The following is an 18628-nucleotide window of genomic DNA, read 5'->3' as shown; positions in this document are numbered from 1 at the left end:
ATAAAAGGAAATATCAAACGAAAAAGTTGTACTCTTGTATTATCAAATTTGTAAAAGAAGGCTGTTTTTTAAGACAAAATTCTCTTTTGTTATGTTTCATTTTGTTTACAAGAGTTATTTTAATGCATAGAGTTTCACATTGGCCAGCAAAAGCTTTTGTTACTTTCTGCCAAATGGAGGGTCCTTAGCTCTCTCTCCCCTCCCCTCTCTCTAAGCTTCTTCTCTCTGCTAAACCAAACCCTGAAATCAATCTTTTTCGTCAGCCACTGATTCACAACTTTCTTAAGGTAAACACTAAGCTCCTTTTTTTTTTTTTTGGTTTTTTCTTGGCTAACACTGAACTCTTCGATTTTGCAAGCTTTGCTTCCAAGACTCGTTCTTTCTTTCCTCAGTTTTTGGCTGCTCTTCATTTTCTAGTGACTCTACTTTTTTGTTGTTTCATCTTTGGCTTCCATTTTTGTGATGCCGAGGAATTGAAGGAATAAAAGAAGGTGGTAATATAAGTTTGAGGTCATTGCGTTTTCTTCTTCTTGTTGCTGCTACTGCTGCCTTTCTTTCGCTTTCCGTACAATGAACATCACATTTGAATGCTGTGGTTAGTGGAGTTTTTGTTTCCAATCAAGAAACCATATGCTGATAACTTTAATAGACTTTTTTTGCCTTCAAACCATAAATTTTGCCTTTCTCTTCTTTTCATTTTTTTTCGCATTCGCGATTATAATTTGTTTTTTTTCTTTTTTCTTTTTATGCATCTAAATTTGTAGGCCACAGGCCCACAATTAGTCCAAGTACGTCTCTGCTTCTGAGTTCGATCTGCGGTGTAATTACTTCTTTTTAATTATTTGGTCAACGTTCTGGATATAGTTTAGTCCCTGAAGCTCTGTAGGGTTTCTTTTCATTTATTGTCACTTGATATTATTCAGCTTTTGTGCCAAAGGGATTGCTATGAGATTAGCTTCAGGATATTTTATATTAGTTTCTGTTAACTACAGTAGATCCTCAAATACATGTTCAACCATTGGTTATTATTGGAATCTATGTTGGTCTTGTTACATGGAACGTAAGTTCTAAGCAAGAGCCGGACAATGTTTTGTGATCTAAGGGATGCTTAATTAGATTAAGGAGGTTTTATAGTCGATCATTGGTTTGCATTTTATTGAATTTGTCTTCAGGTGGCCAGCCGTTGTTGCACATATTGCTCTTTACTTCTTTATCTGTTCAAAGATTCTAGATTTTCATAATTCTGATGCACTCTTCGAGTATCTAGAATAGAAAGAATTTAGGTGTTTTGCAAAATTTTGCAGGAGATTTTTAGTGTGAATGTCTCCACTTCTCGGTGTTGGAGAGGAGGGTCAGAGCAATGTCACATTAGTGACTTCCTCCACCTCGATTGACAGTTTATGCTGCAACAGCTCTAAATTGAAAGAGCGTAACTATATGGGTTTATCTGATTGTTCGTCAGTGGACAGCTCAGTGGTATCCAGTGTGTCTGATGAGGCTAAAAGAAGTAGTCTGAATCTAAAGGCTACAGAACTGAGGCTTGGACTTCCTGGATCCCAGTCTCCTGAAAGAGATCCTGAACTCTGCTTGCTAAGCTCAACTCAGCTTGATGAAAAGCCACTCTTCCCTTTGCATCCATTGAATGATGGTCACTGCTCTTCTACACAGAAGAGTGTTCCGTCAGGCAGTAAGAGAGGATTCTCTGATGCTATGGATGGTTTCTCAGAGGTGAAAAATCACTGCTTTTACAAAAGGGACTTGGATCTTGTTTACTGTTAGATCTAGCTCTGCTTACCACCATATATTTTGTGCAGGGGAAATATCTCGCTAAATCAGAGGTAACTGCGATGCTGTCCTCAAGGTCTTCTTCGAATTTGGGACTAAAATCTGGTTCTGTGCTCGAGAAACTTGTGATTCAACCGGCTAATGCCAAAGAGCCACAAAAGATAATACAAGAGAGGCCCCGTGCTGCTGATGAACCCAGACCAAATCATAATGGTTTTGCAAATAGTAATAGCAGTGCACCTGCTACCAAGTGAGTGCGAAGAGGGTTGTGGTCTTATGTTTGTGCTTAACCACTAGAATTTCTCTAATATTCCTTGTGTGGCAGGGCACAGGTTGTGGGTTGGCCACCTATAAGGTCGTTTAGGAAGAATTCACTGGCTTCTACTTCGAAGAACACTGAAGAAGTAGATGTAAAATCAGTACCTGGTGCTATGTTTATCAAGGTCAGCATGGATGGTGCTCCTTATTTGAGGAAAGTGGACTTAAAAAATTACTCTGCATACAAGGAACTGTCTTCAGCCCTCGAAAAGATGTTCAGCTGTTTTACCATTGGTGAGTCATTCCAAAGTTTCAAATCACGGAGCATATATTTTTTTGCACTTTAGAGTTACACATTGTGGTTTGTATGGACACACTGCTGTTGTGATGTGATGTCAGGTCAATACGGATCTCATGGTGCTCTGGGCAGAGAGGTGCTGAGTGAGAGCAAACTGAAGGATCTGCTTCATGGCTCAGAATATGTTCTTACTTACGAAGATAAAGATGGTGACTGGATGCTTATGGGGGATGTCCCGTGGGAGTAAGCTCCAATTCACCTTACTTGTTTCCCTCTTTTATTGAATTTCCTCGATAATATAATGAATTCTTTAACTTAAAAAGTCACCTTGGGTTATGATGCCATTCTAAGGACATGTTGATGTGTTATGTATAGACACATTGGAGTTGTATTTAATGAAAATGACAGTTATAATTAGTTGAGAAATGTTCATAAGCCAAAGAAGTGGTGATCTAGCTATCTGGATAAGTATTGGGGCACACATTTGTACATCTCAGAACACAGGTCATACTGTCCAAGCCATTTTATTCATGATATTCTCAACTCTTTAAAACTTCAATGTTTCCATAAAACCTATTGACTGTCAATTGCATTGTTAGCCATCACAAATATATTTATTGACTTTATACACAGCTTTTAATATTACACTTTTGTGTATTCTCCAATGGGAGAAATTAGGTGTTGTGATGATGTCTGCATATTGTAACATTGCTTCAGACAGCAAGATGCGAATGGTACTTTACCTCTGTATCAATTTTCAACTTAAATACATTGAGACAGTTCCACAATATGTTACCTTTGTATCTCGTATTAATTAACAATGAACTGACATGTTGTGGTTAGTTTGGTTCAATTGTGCATATATAGCTCCATATGTATTATGGTCAATGATTTTTGTGAAATTAGTGTGAAGGTCTAATATATTATACTGCTTTTTTAACTGGTAGATCTTTTACTTTATAAATGAACTGTCACTCATAGCAAATGAGAGAACATTACCAGTATTGGCATGGGTATGAAATAAAAATACATCTCTTGAGAAGCTGCTCCTTTACCTGTATATATGAAGTTGTTTTTGCTTTGTTTTGTTTTCCCCTTTCGCCACCATTAATCTTCCCTGTTGAGGACATACTATATCATAGTTGCAGATTTTTTTAGATACAGGCACTTTAGTCAATTTGTTATAATTTGAATTTCACATTTACATAAGGATTATGATGCTCTTCAATGGTGTTCCTCTCTAATTAACAGCTATTTGCACCATAAATTCATTACTAGAATATTTTCTAAATTTCAGGGTGGTATGTAAGGCAATTTTTAACTTATTGCAGGATGTTTATTGATACATGCAAGAGGTTGAGAATCATGAAGGGTTCTGATGCCATCGGCCTAGGTGCGTACATTATGTATCCATGTGACCATCTCTTATGCTTTGCCAATGTCAGCATGATTCTCAACTACTCCATTTTTGAACTAACACATTAATATATCTTAAATGATTAGTTTACTACTTGGACCGTATGATGACTAATGCACTTCACTTGAGTGGTTTGTAGTAATGCTATTGTAATATATAAGTGAAAGCACCAATAAATTAAACCAGGTCTAGCCAACCACATATTTTGCCAATGGCTGATAGCCATCCAATCCAGAACCTTTCACTTAATATTGAGATTAGAATAAAATCTCGATATTAAAAAGTAAAGGTATGGGACTTGATGGAACCAAGTGGTGGGCGTGAGAAGATTTGGGTCTCATTCCAAGTTGTTGGAGACAGTAATCGTTAAGATATAGTATAAATTATTACATTTATCTCTGTCACTCAAGTTTTTGGGATAAATGGAGATTTAACGGCAATACCTATAAGTTTCATACCTGATATGACTTGAAACATCATAAATTGGATATGAAGATACTTTGGAAAATGTTTGTTCATAAGCTGTATTTTAGCATATGGTTTTTACACGTGTGGAGATCAGTTTCTCATGGAGAAGTTTTTCGGTTTTGTGCACAGCTCCAAGGGCCGTGGAAAAGTGCAGGAACAGGAACTAGCTAGCTCTGGACATGATCCTATCCTTCCAGTAGCCTACCAAAAGATCAGGATAGGGCAGAAAGGCAAATTAACCAGATTTAGTGGGGAGGAGGATGAGAAATGGTAGGGTGTCGGACTGGGTAGGAGATCATGTGTTGGCTGCTTGTACTATGTTTCTATCTTTATGTTATTGGTTGCCATGGAACTAATGTTCTTGTATGAGCTGTTTCTAGTTTATTATATTTGTAAGACTCCTAAGACCTTATGTATGTGGGAGTACTTTTGCAGTTTCCTGTTCCTATACTGCATGCTTTGTATGTAAAGTGCATTAATTTTCCTGTGAAACGTAATGCTTAATGTAATGTCTGAATGATCGAAGACCTCTAACTTGTCTGTCAGCCTGAGTTCCTTCCGTTTCATGTCGTTTGCACCTTTTTCCTGTGTGTATGTATCATCCATGGCATACTATTACCATATCTGAAAGCTTTACATTTAGCATTAACATGCGTGTGTTATATTATATAATATTGAAGTCACAAGCGAAACAGAAAAGAAAGAGAAAAAGACATTATTCTGCCAAGATTCATAATTTGTAGGTTTTCTGTAGCATGTTCTTAAACTAATGAGATATCGCCCAGCCCTTTGGATATGGTTGTCGGAGCAGACATGAGCCGGGCATGTGCTGCTCTGATCATTGGCTGCATTATTGATGTATTTAAATTATATATATGGCAGTGCAGTTGGGGGTTTATGGAGGGGGGGCCGCACATAGCCTGAAACATTGACCATGATAAAGGAGTTGGTACCGCAAAGGTAATTGTCGGTAGTTAAAATGCTTTCTGTTTCAGTTAAATCATGGTGACGCTTCATAAAACGAGATAAACGAGGTCGACGTTTAACCATCAATCAAGGGTTTCTCTGTCATGTTTACCTTTTCTTTCTGAAGTTTTTTTTATTAGAACTATCGCACTTTCTCAAAGTGCGAAAAGTTACTGCAATTAATGAAACGAATTGAAATTTAATGAGTTTAAGGTGTACATTTTTTCACGAAGGTGGAAAATACAAAAGAGTACTTGATAGTTAATTCTTTAGTTTAATTAAAATATAAATTTTCCCAAGCAAGTTGAACATAAATCACGTTGTAAAAAAATATACTCATATAAATTAAAGATTCTTTTAAATTAACCCACTGTTTTGCTAATTCAAATAGGATTATCTTATTTATAAATTAAGGCCCCCATTTACCCTTATGGGTCATGGCTTAGGCAAAAGCTTGATCCAATTTCTAACAGCTCAAATAAATCTGAGATTTTTAACCTCGTTTGGTTACACATATGAGATGAGATTAAGGGTGTACAGGAACAACCTAAGCCGGCCGGGAACTGATCAGATCGACCACCGGAGCAAGGAATCGGTCGGCAGGCGGTAGGAATTGATGAAAACCAATATCAGCCAATTCAGCATCGGTTCGAACACTTGAAAAGTTGCTGAAGCGGCTAACCCTTTATATATATACATATATTTAAATATATATATATAAAATGGCGTTGTTTCACTAAAATAAGTAAAACGACGTCATTTTGCCCCTTGGAACTTAAAAAAAAATGGAACAGTGCCATTTGATTCAAAATGGATTTAATAAACCCTCTTACCCTTCTTCTTCTTCTTCCTTGCGTCTTCTTCCTTCCTCAGTCACCATTTCACTTGCAACTTTCTAATGCTCTCTCATGGTAAACGTCGATGACATCCTTCCTTAGTCATAGAGACGTTGACAGCAAACCGAGAAACATAACCGCACCACGTCAAGATTGATAATATCGGTTTCAGAACCGCTTCTAAGCGGTCCGGCTGGTTTTCCTAGAGAAGCAACCCACCTATTATCGGTTGCTACATCAGACATCATACAAAATAGAGAGTAGATGCACCCATACGCAATCACAAACCACCCAGATTGATGCGACTTACATATACGAGCTCTTTGATGACCAAATTATGCAGGAAAAGACTCGACATGAGCACAGTTGGAGCATTTTTTCAATATGACCTCGATCTGAGCAACACCAAAGGAAAAGAAAAGGGGAAGGGTAACCTGGAGTGGGTTGTAGTAAACCCCCCCCCCCCCAAAAAAAAAAAAAAAAAAAAACTTATGAGAAAAAGAATTAAAGTAAAAGTCCCTCACAAATTTATGAGATTTTGCAACTTAGATTGAAACCTTTTTGTACGATTTCTTCTAAGATTTTGGGCTTGACTCAGTTTCCTTCTCCTTTAAAATCATGACGACTTCCTTTTCGTCTTCTATGTTTTGTTTATGCTTCATTTTCTTATTTGTAAACTTGCATTTACATCATCTATATAGTTTTCTATACGGTATGTTACCTTTGGAAATACTGGGATCAATTACAAAGTCTATTACAGGAGTTTGATTTTTCCATAGCACATCAATACAGAGAAGGAAACCAAGTGGCAAATTCACTGGCGAGACGAGGGGCATTGGGCGAGTCCTTAACCTGCTTGGTATGGTCGCAGCTTCCAAGATTGATGAGAGGCTTAGTGAGATTGGATATACTGGGCACAGCTTACGTTAGAAGCAAGCGATAGTCATTGTATAGTTTTCTGGCTAGTTTTTTTGGAATACTGTATAGGCTTGGAAAGTGTAGGCAGGAAAAGATAGTTTGTTACTTTTTGAATTATGTATGATGGTTTTCCTCCGTCAAAAGTGAGGGGTTCTATATAGTATTCAGAGGTTCCGCCCTCCATTAAAAAAAAAAAATCGACAAGACTAATATTGGAAGGGGAAGAGAACGACCAAGTCTTGCTTCTGCACTTGTGATATTGGAAGGGGAAGATAATCGATGGCATTTTCAGATCCCGTAGCAAAACAACACACTTGAGATTTTCTCTTCTACATTTTAGCAAACACCTTGCATGCACAATGCATTCTCCATTGCAGCAGGTCTTCTACATTTCCATCATCATTTTCCTTGATACAAACAACCAACCTTCATACCTCCAACATAAAACCTAATACTTCAATCCATCAAAATAGAAACAGAGAAATTGAGAAATTTTTCAGGAGACCATCATCATCTTCTTCTTCTTTTTTCTTTTGTTAATCTAATCTAATCCAATTCCATTTTTCTGTTTACTTTACTCATGTGTTTTTAGAAATTGAGAATTTGTTTCACGGATAAGGGTTTTTCTCAAGTATTGATCTAGTTCGCATCAGGGGGTTGGTCGGGGCCTTTCGTGCGAGAGAGAGGGGGGGCGAAGTGAATGGCTGGAGATTGTATGTAGTGCGGTTTCACATAAAGTAACATGTGCAGCGTACGTGGCAATCCACTATTGGGGGCTGTTTTTTGTGGGTTATAAGTCCAATTGATCCTAAGGTTTTCTCTATCGGTTTTCTCTCTCCCAATCGACCAGTTTCGGCCAGTTCTTTCCTCTTATGGTAGACGTCAGTTTGGCATCGAAATCGCGCCGAACCCATTGATTTTCAATCCTAAATGAGATAGAATGAGATAAAAGTTAAAAGTTGAATAAAATATTATTAGAATATAATTTTGTGTGAAACTTAAAAAACTTGTAATATGATTATATGAGATGAGATAGTTTGAAGTGTGTAACTAAACACACTTAAAAAAAAATTAAAACTCAAGAAAGCCATAAAAGACTAAAAGTTAAAACCAATCTTAACCCCGAACCCTTGTGCCATAAACTTTGCATACCTTCTACTTATCAAATCGCCTCTACAGCTAAAAGCTAATTATTTTTTATTGTCACATTAACAAATTGAAGCATTGCTGCTGAAGATAAGTTAATTTAAATCTTTCTTTGGGTTTTTTTTTTTTGGCAGTCTATGCCTACGAGGATCAATTTAGATTCATCTGTCAATAGCAGGCATTATTGGTCAATATCACTTCATGATTATTGACAATTATTCATCCTTACATGTATCATATCATTATTACCCAACATTGTAGACATCTTTTAGATGAAGCAGGGCATCCTAAATATGTACGTGTATGGGTGCGATTCGATCGGAGGAAGGTAGCTTCTGAATAGAATCAATGAAAAATAAATAAATACATTTATTATTTTATTAATGGCAATCATGCATGTTATAGCAGCTCAAATGATGATAGCAATAAACGTGCTAAGCGACCAACTTTCCCGAGGTATCCAGACTTGCTTTTGTTGTTTCCTTAACAATTTCTTTCCTCGCCAGAACGAATCAGCTCCCAGTCTTAGTTAGAATCAACTTTAATGTCTACAAAGCCTATTTTAAAGGCTCTAGATCTCTCTTTAGTCAAAATTCTAACGCATGGCAGTATTATTATAAACCTTATAATCCAAAGTGCAATCTAAGCAGGTGAGAGCAATGATTTTAAACTGTCTTATTGATTAGCCATTTCAACGCCACTATCATCTTGGTCCCGTCATCAGATACTAATAAATCATTGTAAATTATTGGTCCCCATATCCCTACCCAAAGTTTGCCAAGTTTTAGGCCTTTGAAATTCGTATCACCTAATTAAGTTGACATTAATTGGCATCGATCGACTTATTATCCCTTTGGTACAGCTAGCTAGCTTATAAACATGATTTGTCGTGACCTTAGAACACTAACATTGTTTTCTCTATATGCATATACAATATCATATTTTTTTAGAGATTAATTTTACATATCAAGAAAAACTCACACATATATTGGATTATGCATCTTTGAGCCGAATAATAATAATCTTATTTTATTATTATTTATTTTTTTTCTTTCGGATTTCTTTCCGTTGGTGGAGAGAGTGAGTGAGAGCAAGGAGAAATAAATGTTTTGAGAGAGGGTTTGTTTCCATTGGCAGAGAGAGAGAGAGAGAGAGAGAGAGAGAGATAAGAGAAAAATGATAGTAAAAGAAGATTTGGAGAGTGAACATGAGTGTATCTTCAAATTTGTAGAAACAATGTTTATAATTATGCAAATTTTTGAATATGCATAATTTCGTGTGACTATTTCTTTTGCAAATTATTGCATGCACAGTTGAACTTGCAAATGTGACATTCGAATATGGAACTGGAACCTTATCGATCGGTTGCTTTAGGGAACGACTTGGTTGTAGCTCTTAACCTGTTTTTTTTTTTTATTCATTTCTGTCCTTGGATTTTGCCTCGTCCTCTTTTCTTCTGCGTGCAATGCATATATCCCAGCCAAATGCAGACATTTGTTTCTCTGCATCATACCTACTGGGATCAAAACCCATGACCTGCCTCCGATCCAAATCTATGCCCATTCCTTCAATTACTCTCCTCAAAAAGCGGAAAATCTCCTGCTAAAGTGGCAGCGGATAGAGAGTTTGCAACAGAGTGAGCAGCAAGGAATGGCTATAGTGGAATAACTTTCTCAAAAACTAGTGTCGATGAAACAATTCCAGTGACCAGAAAGCAGAGGAGATAACAATCTTTGAAAAGACCAGTAAAGGAAAAACATAAACTAACTTGTTTGAATGCATGATTTAACCTATTCACTTTATCTATACGTATTAAACTACGTTGATAAATCGCTTAACCTTTTACAAATTAATCCAACTCTCTTCCCCCTTCAATCACTCAAACACATGATGCCCTAGTTTTAGAAGTGCATGAACGAATATATATGTGCATGATCTGCATGTGTGTGATCAAAAGGAGTACTCATGCTAATAGTTAGGCTAACACGCAACTACTTTTTTTGTGTTCTTCTTTTACTATAAATTACTTCTAAGATTTGGAATTGCTGTAACGCTTGGATAAGTTGGAGTGGATATATATATATATATATATATATATATATATATATATTTATATATAGTGGGGTAGTTGCTTTTGGTGGATTTGAAAAACATGAAACTTGTATATGTTATACAAGTCGTCTAGATAATATATTAATTACCAGCTAGGAAAGACAAAATTCCCCCCCAACTCGTTACATTCCTGCATGATGGGTCTGATCGATGATCGATGCATGCATGCGACTAATTTTATGTGAACAACGACCTAGCTCTTTAGAAGACACGTTGCACGCTTGCCTGTAAACAGAGGTACGTACTAGATAAGGACAATTGTAGTCTGTTTAAGTTTTACAAAGTCCAAAACACAAAGCTACTATTAAATTAACTAGATCGACATGGACCTTTGTATATTATGAAGCTTTAATTTACCCTAGCTTTCGGTGCAAAAACGATTTTCAATCCAAAGCTGGCAAAGTAGTGGTACTATATATTATAACATGCATGAATGGGGTCTTGACTTGTTTTATGCATCATGTCTGCAACCCTAATCAGTCTACAAAAACATTCCACATGACCATGCAGCTTGTTCGTTGTAACCTTCTGCTATCATGTCCTGCATATTATTAGGTGCATGAGATTATAATGTCAAGTCTTAAGAAGCATAATTAAAGCGCGTTCATATTGGATATCGTTGTTGTTGTTGTTGTTTTTGTTTTTTTTTTTTTTTTTTTTTTTTATTGTGTTTGAATTAAAATAGGAAAATATCTACAATGGACGGGTACTACAGAAGAAATCTTGCAAGATTAGAAAGGAGGAAGCAAGGAATAAAGTGAAATATTTAAAGTGATATTTAGATATGCTTGAACGTAGGTATATTTTATGAGAATGTACATTCAACGTACATTACATCCTGATCAGGTCAATAGATCTACCAATAAATTAATATACTTTTTCGTGAGAAAGCTACAAAAACCTAATCTGGAGCGTATTCACTTTATGTGTGTGTGTGTGTGTCAGTAGTAGTACTGTATCAGCTTGTTTTCTCCTTTCTTATAGCAATCATCCCATCGATATATTAAGGTATATACAATTATTCATTAATTAATTTCTTCTGTCGCCTTTTCATATATTTTACACATAGTAATTCACTCTTGTCAATCCCAGATAAGCTTAGGCTCTGTTTGGGAGCATAATTGACTCTATTAATATTTTTAGGCTATTTCATTACTATTTACAAACAGTTGCTTACTAATTCATAAATTATTTGCTACTAGTCTGAATTACTCTAATCATTCCAAGACAAACTTAGACGTGTCCCTATCATCCAACACATGATCCATGATGACTAGCATGTCAAGTTTTCACGACTAAATTAAAGGTGGTGGGAAGAGCAAGCTGTAGTTCTTGAACACGTTACCATTGAGTAGTAGATTGGCATCAGAGCCTTATCTTTTCACTTTTATTTTATGTCTAAAAGTAGTCATTACTTTTGAACATGCACTGGTTCTGGTCCCTCCACAGAAACGTAACTAGCTAGTTTAGCACTAGTAAGTCAAATAATTAGGACTTGCATGTCCTAAAAAATTAAAAAAGGAGATAAACTTTAATTATTTTAATTATCTTCTAACAGTAGCAACACAAAAAGGCTCCCAGCTTGGGAGTAACAGTAATCACAAGTTATGTAGAACTACTCGATCGTTTTGTCGGGCAGACACAGCTTGGAATATTCATATATGGTTGCAAGAAACGTCCGTACGTTCAATCTTGCTGGTAAATCCTCTGCAAGACTGCAGGCTTGTGCTCTATCCAATCAAAACACGAGCTGCCATGTGGAACTGACATATATATATATATATGATCCAATCGTAGTGGGCCAGAAATCGATCGACATGGTTTTTTGACCCATAGATCAACTCTTCAATCTCCCTTCTCATTGTTTCGTGATAAATTAATTCAGCTGGCCTTTCTTAATTTTTCGATTGTTTATTTTTAAACGCAACAATTAATTATGTATTTTTAGTTTTTAAAAAAAGGTATATGATTTTCCCCCTAGTTTTTGACAAATGAAGCATGTATTATTTGACTTGAGCTGGTTTCAAACAAAATTCTAACAACCATATATATATATAATATATAATATAATTTATATTATATTGCATTATATATATAAGTACTCAGTCGTCACCATCACACTAGAATACACTTGACATTCTGGTTCTAGAGAAGAGCCATACATAGTTGTCCTTTTTTCTGTCTAGTGGTGATCATCATCAGGCGATAGAGAGGTACTGGAAAAGGGCTGATCAGGTTAAATAAGTTTCTCACATGAGTTTAAAACCACGTTGTCTTTCGCTAATATATATTTACCTTTTTTTAGCTCTAAATATACATATATATAGAGTTGCGGGGATGCCTGCCTGCTTTCCTGCAGATGGAGCATTACTTATTAACCAAACGTCAAGTACTATATATCCATCTTTCCAACTTTTGTTTGGATCGAATAGAACACAGCAAATGCATTAATATAGCGTCAAGAGTGCAGCTAGCTAGCTAGCCAATGTCAAGGTTGATCACGACACGCTCGTCGACATCGTATCGATCTGCCGCGCGACGACAAAATATTGCCGTTAAATTGCCGGCTTTGGACCACCATTTATTAATATTGACATCACCACTTATATATATATACAGTGCATGTAGTTGTGAACAAAACTTCATGGCATTTGTATTGATTGGTCAGGCTAATTTGACCTTCTGTCCGTCGTTTGAACAGACATGACACTGATTGGTCACATTAATTTCCCTGAAGCTAATTAAGTGCTGATATTTGTATCTATTTCATATAATTAAAATATATCCATGCATTATCCTCATCAATCCATATCCATTAATTGAGGGCAGTCTTCATTTTCAAAGGAAATAAATAAATCAATCTCAATTTCTTGATCTGACTCATGGCCTTTTGCAAAGTGCAAAATGGTTGGTATGTACATCATGTCCCCTCTATGTACACTAATTAAAATGACTCCTACTTCTCGACTGACAACAATATATATAAAATAATATCATGAAAGTAATATGGCCATGTTAGCCACGCTATGTTATAAATATAATATATGGTCGTTAGGGTTTCTAGCAGTTAATCAGTTCAGAGCCTGTGCCCCAATAATGGCTACATCTCAACGACCATTCGATCGATGATCAGAAGGAAGGCTTTCATTTTCGTGCCCATTAATGTCCTTATTTATTATTGTTTTAAGCCTTTTTTAAGGATATTCTCTCATGTTTTGAACCAATTTCCTTTTAATTTCCTTTTTCTAAGCCTCATCACCCATGTGAGCTCACCCACCAATTAATGTTAGTACGTAATTTGGACGAAAAATTATACATGATCTCCTAATTATATATAACCTGATCTATTTATTATTTTATATTATGATCATATATATGCTTATTTTTATTGCATGCTTTTCTTGTTATTAAAATTCAACTTGTCATAATTAAATAAATTTGGACATGCATTATTAGGGGGAGTAATCTGTATTAATCCTCCTTGATCTGAATTATTGAACAAAAAGGAATGTCAAAAATTTCTCATCATGATGACATCATCGAATCTGAGTTACCTTAATTAACAAATGGGTTATGAGATTCAGCATCCCATAAACTAAAGCTCAATAAAATGATAACACTGTTAATTACAGTTAAGATCATCGAATTCATTAAAACAAATAAATAAAAAATCAGTTTATCATGTGATAGCACTACGTGCCCATATGTTGGCCGGCTTCTGCAGCTTGCTTCACATGTTCATTCATGGACACATTTTGAGGCGATATATATCTTAATGATTATCAAATTGCTGCAACAATCCTCAACTTGTAGTACTTTAACATATATAGTGATCAATGCCCTGATGGGATCGATATGATCTCTTCCATATGGGGTGTCCAAATATTCATCATGTCATGTGCTTGCTCTGCGCGGGCATCTCCTAAACTCCAGATCAAAGTCATTAATTTACAAATTAAATCATCAGTATTTTTGAACAAACCTTTAATTCATCGATCAAGCGGACTTCTAAATTAAATTTTTTTTTTCTTTTTGCGATTGCTTAATTCTCTACGAGAATTGTTTGTTATAATTATTTTATTTTGTTGAAAATTATTTTTTATGTGAATTAATCATATAGTACCATATCACTGATCATATGGTATTTTTGTAGAGTGATGTTACTTTTATATAATATTTTATAATAATACCTCTCATTTTATATGATTGTGAAATATATTGTAAAAAGTATGGTGTGTTTATTATTTTTTAAAAAGAAATAAACATAAATTTCTTCTCAAAACTAGCTAATATGTTTTGATTAATGCATGACCAGCGAGCGCCATGTGTTCAATCTATTAGTCATTTGTCTTACTTGTTGCTTGCACTGTCAGAAGGGAGATAATTTTACCAAAAATTTCTTGATGCATGCTGGTCAAAAAGGGTTGGCCATGTTTGCTTTTAAAGATTGTTTATTTGTCAGATCGATAAATAATAATGATGATGATGATGATGATATTGAGGATGATGAGTACTGAATATAAAATGGTTGTTCTGAATGTTGATTCATTTTCTATTATTTAAGAAACAAGTTCTTTGAATTATATAAAGATACGATCAATAAGAAAACAATAAATAAACAGACAAAAAAAAAAAGGATTTATATATATTAATAATGCATGTGGATGGGTTAGGGAGGGAAGGGGGTCTGCCCTGGGACGTGGGATGGGTTCCCAAACCAAAGGGCCGGCAACGACTATGATTTATGTTCACTCACTGGGTCCCGCAGTGAACCTGTGATGGATCAAAACAACAGGCCGACCCCACCTTAGAACTGCCCCAATATTATTCATTATCATATTATGCTAATTCCGAACGTCCTCCAAGGCTGACATATATATATATATATATATATATAATTATTTACATCAACTTACTATTTATAATATCAATCTCAACAAATTTTGGAATGGTTTAGATTTAGAGTTAAGTTGAGATAAATTGAGATAATTTATGAATAGTAGAATAAAAGTTAAATTATTTATTATATTTTATATAAAAATTTAATAAAGTTGTTTTGAAATTTAAAAAAGTTGAATTGTTTATTATATTTTATGTAAAAATTTAAAAAAATTATAATAATGAGAAGAGATGAGTTGAGGTGGGTTGAGATGGATTACAAATACAAACGAGTGTATTGAGTTAAAAAAAATTGAAACATGGTGATCAAACTACGTACTTCTAAATTTTAAGGGTGCTGATTGGATGGGGACGACCCTATATATGATATTTAAATAGGAACCGCTCTCCCCACCACTCGATTGGAATTCCATTAACAACCCTTTGAGGTTCATATAATTGCATGGGGGTACGTATCTGATCTCATATATATGATCGTTAATTAATTTGCCCTTTGAAATCGTTAGCTTTGCTATTTATAAATTTGGTACGTCGATACTTGTAGGATTTATTATAATTATAAAATATTCAAACATCAATACTTTTTAATCAGACCCATTTCAACAATTATTAATAAATCTGTAACAAAAATAAATTTGAACTAAATATTTTCATACTTCTTAGTTAAACATAATTTGTGCGTTTTGCATGAAAATATTTCAAGTACATACTTGAATTTATACGATATTTGAAGCATAGAGAGCAAAAGCTGAGGATAAATAAATAAGCAACGTCATGTTTTAAGATCAGGTACTACTGGTTGTGTTTTGTTTTGTTTTGTTTTGCTGGTTACCATGTACTTGGCTAGTTTTGTTTTGTTGTGTTTCCCATTGCAGGTTATCAAAAGTGTTGTCCTTTTACTCAATGTTGTTCCTTTAGTTTGGTTTTTGATGTCTGGGTTCTGGATTTATGTACCCACCAAGTGTTGTGTTGTAAGCACAGTTTTCTTCCACTACAAGTGAGTGCAATCAATAAATTTGGAGTACCGTCCTCTTCTTAAAAAAAAAAAAAAAAAAGATACTACTGATTGTGGATAAATTGAGACTATCTCAATAATTATTAGAGTTAAGGCTGTCTAGCTTGTCTGTAGATAAGTACTGGTACTGATATTATTTCCATCAACCGTGTCATTTATATTGTTGGTAAGACTTGAAGCTTAGAACTTGAAACTCGATTATATGCATGGATGATAGCGATTTTGACAAATGCATGGGGGGACTGTGTGCAAGGGATGAGGTGATATGCAATGGACATGGACAATTTATAGTGCCGTACGTTTCTCATTATGAGGAGGCCAGGGACTAATAACATGGATAAGTAAAGTATTTCATAGATGGTTTGAATTTTTATTTGAAAGCTAGGCTACAATTGATGAGGGATGTGAAGCTTGAGTCTGCAAATCATCCAATGTTGTGATAACTTGGCTGCACGGAACTGGTTGTGTACCATGTTATGAAAAGTGTTGGATCGATCAGATATTGTTGTTATCATGTCAAACTTTGAAGATGCTAGTTAATTACTAGTATTTTGCTCGGCTTGATTTTTCAAACTAAATGAGGGGCTCGAAAGACATATTTATTTTACATGTTACAACCTTGTCTTTTATAAATTATATATGATTTTTTTTAGAAACAAATATAATAATATTAGATACAGTCATGAATTCATGTGCAAGTGTCGCATATTATTATTTTTAAAAAAGAATAAAATCATGAATTAAAAAATTAAATTTTTATAGAAATCTCATATTTATTTTTTTTAAAAAAAAGTGCGGGTACTTACGCACTCTATGAAAAAAATATAATTTTTCTTTCTAAAATTTAGGATAAAAAAAAAATAGTTCCGGTGTAAAGAAAAAGGGGGCAGGTACCAAAACTGGACAAATTGTCCAAAATTTTTTATGAGAAAGACTCAAATGAAAATGATTATTTTGGTTTTTTTAAGAAACCTAAAATCCGTTTTTTTAATGAGTTTTGTTACACAACCTCCACCACACTCCACACTCCACACTTTTTTAAATTTTTAATATTTTTTTTTGAGTTTATTCTTTTTAAATTATTTCAAATTTTTTATTCATTATTCATATAATAAATATTTAATAAAAGAAAAAAATAATAAAAATTAAAAATAATGTGGAGTGTGGAGGTTGTGTGAATAGTAGGAGGTTGAGTAGATTTTTTGTTTTTTAATAGCTCCACCTTCTTTGAATTCCAATAATAAATAAAAACAATTAAAAATAAAACTCGTAGAGATTACTGTACAGGACCGTTTTCTTCGCTCAAGTGTTGAAGAAAGGTTTTTGGATAGCATCAGGTCATATCACAGAAAAAAAATATATTTATATATATATATATATAAAAATGCAACATCCCACGATTTTCTTAGAGAATCTTCCTCTTCTTCCTTAATTTCGCCTCATTCGACACCTTTGACTAAACGGCGTACGTGGTGCCACGTGGAGGTGAAACAACCGAGAAGATGGTGACATGGGCATCCCACATGGGATGTTAGGGCCACGTTGGCAAAACAGAAGGGTCCACATGACAAAGCAACCTCGGTACTTTCAATACTGTTGATGCACGTATTAATTAGTTGACCACGCCACATTATATATGCGTAAGTGCCCACCATCTCAAATTCCTTCATTTTCATGCATCCCCAATGGTTACCCAGTCTCAGTCCAGTCTAATCACTGGTCTTGGCCACTGCCCACTTTTATTTCTTTTCCTTTTTAATGTTTTATTTTATTATTATTTGGACTTAATTAAAGGGAAACAAACTGCTAGAATTTATTTATTTTAATGACATTTTACAAATCACTGTTTTGAGTTATAACGACAATAAAACTTGTTGCAGCAAGTCTTTTTAAGAAGTTGAGTGTTGCCTTTTAAAATATAAAAATATAAATAATACTATATAGAGTTATGAAGTACGTAAATATTATATAATCGTTTTAAAATAAATTAAAATTTTATATATTTTTTTATGTGATTATACCGTGCTTATATATTTATTATTATAACCATCATTTCTCTTAAAATATTAGAAGAAAAATTGGAAAAACAGAGCTAATGCCTAATCCTACTTCTTCTACCCACGTTCTCCGATGAAGCCAAAAGATTAACGAAATTAGTAAAAAAAAAGGGAAGTTAAAGCGGATTTACTCTGCCTAACCTAACTTAAACGAAAAAAAGAAAGTCATAGAGCTAGTAATTAAAAAATGATTAGGCCGATAATTTCCATACTTTATTCGCGGATGGAGTTGACATTTCAGAAAAACCAGTTCAGCAGTGGCCGTTCCCTATGAGTGAAAAACGTCAGCATGGGGAGCACAGCTTAGGTAACGGCGTTAGAATCAGAAACCTACCCAAAATAAAGGACCCCACGTGAGTGTCGGAATTATTGACTTGATGACACACACACACAGAGAGACAGGACTCTCGCTGCAGCTTAATTGCTGTCAAAATCAACTCTGTTGATTCTCTT

The 18628-nt window shown here is 34.7% G+C and overlaps 1 protein-coding gene across 5 annotated transcripts; it reads left to right on the top strand.

The window, feature by feature from the left end:
• LOC108991361 (auxin-responsive protein IAA9-like) lies at window positions 1–4771 on the top strand. Of its 5 annotated transcripts, XM_035695600.1 has the most exons (9): window positions 67–287; window positions 480–595; window positions 765–788; window positions 1305–1728; window positions 1815–2035; window positions 2111–2337; window positions 2443–2584; window positions 3673–3734; window positions 4356–4771. In XM_035695600.1, the coding sequence occupies exons 4-9, from the start codon at window positions 1321–1323 to the stop codon at window positions 4391–4393; spliced, it is 1098 nt and encodes a 365-aa protein (XP_035551493.1). In that variant the 5' UTR covers window positions 67–287; window positions 480–595; window positions 765–788; window positions 1305–1320; the 3' UTR covers window positions 4394–4771. The 5 variants fall into 5 exon arrangements, with proteins under 5 accessions (XP_018821127.1, XP_035551493.1, XP_035551494.1 ...); XM_035695601.1 differs by lacking the exon at window positions 480–595; XM_035695599.1 differs by lacking the exon at window positions 765–788.
• The last annotated feature ends 13857 nt before the right edge of the window (window positions 4772–18628 follow it).

This window comes from Juglans regia, chromosome 11, assembly GCF_001411555.2.
Source record: "Juglans regia cultivar Chandler chromosome 11, Walnut 2.0, whole genome shotgun sequence".
Taxonomy (NCBI): Eukaryota; Viridiplantae; Streptophyta; class Magnoliopsida; order Fagales; family Juglandaceae; genus Juglans; species Juglans regia.
Note: the sequence above shows the minus strand (reverse complement) of the source record. Positions and strands in the feature narration are given on the sequence as shown.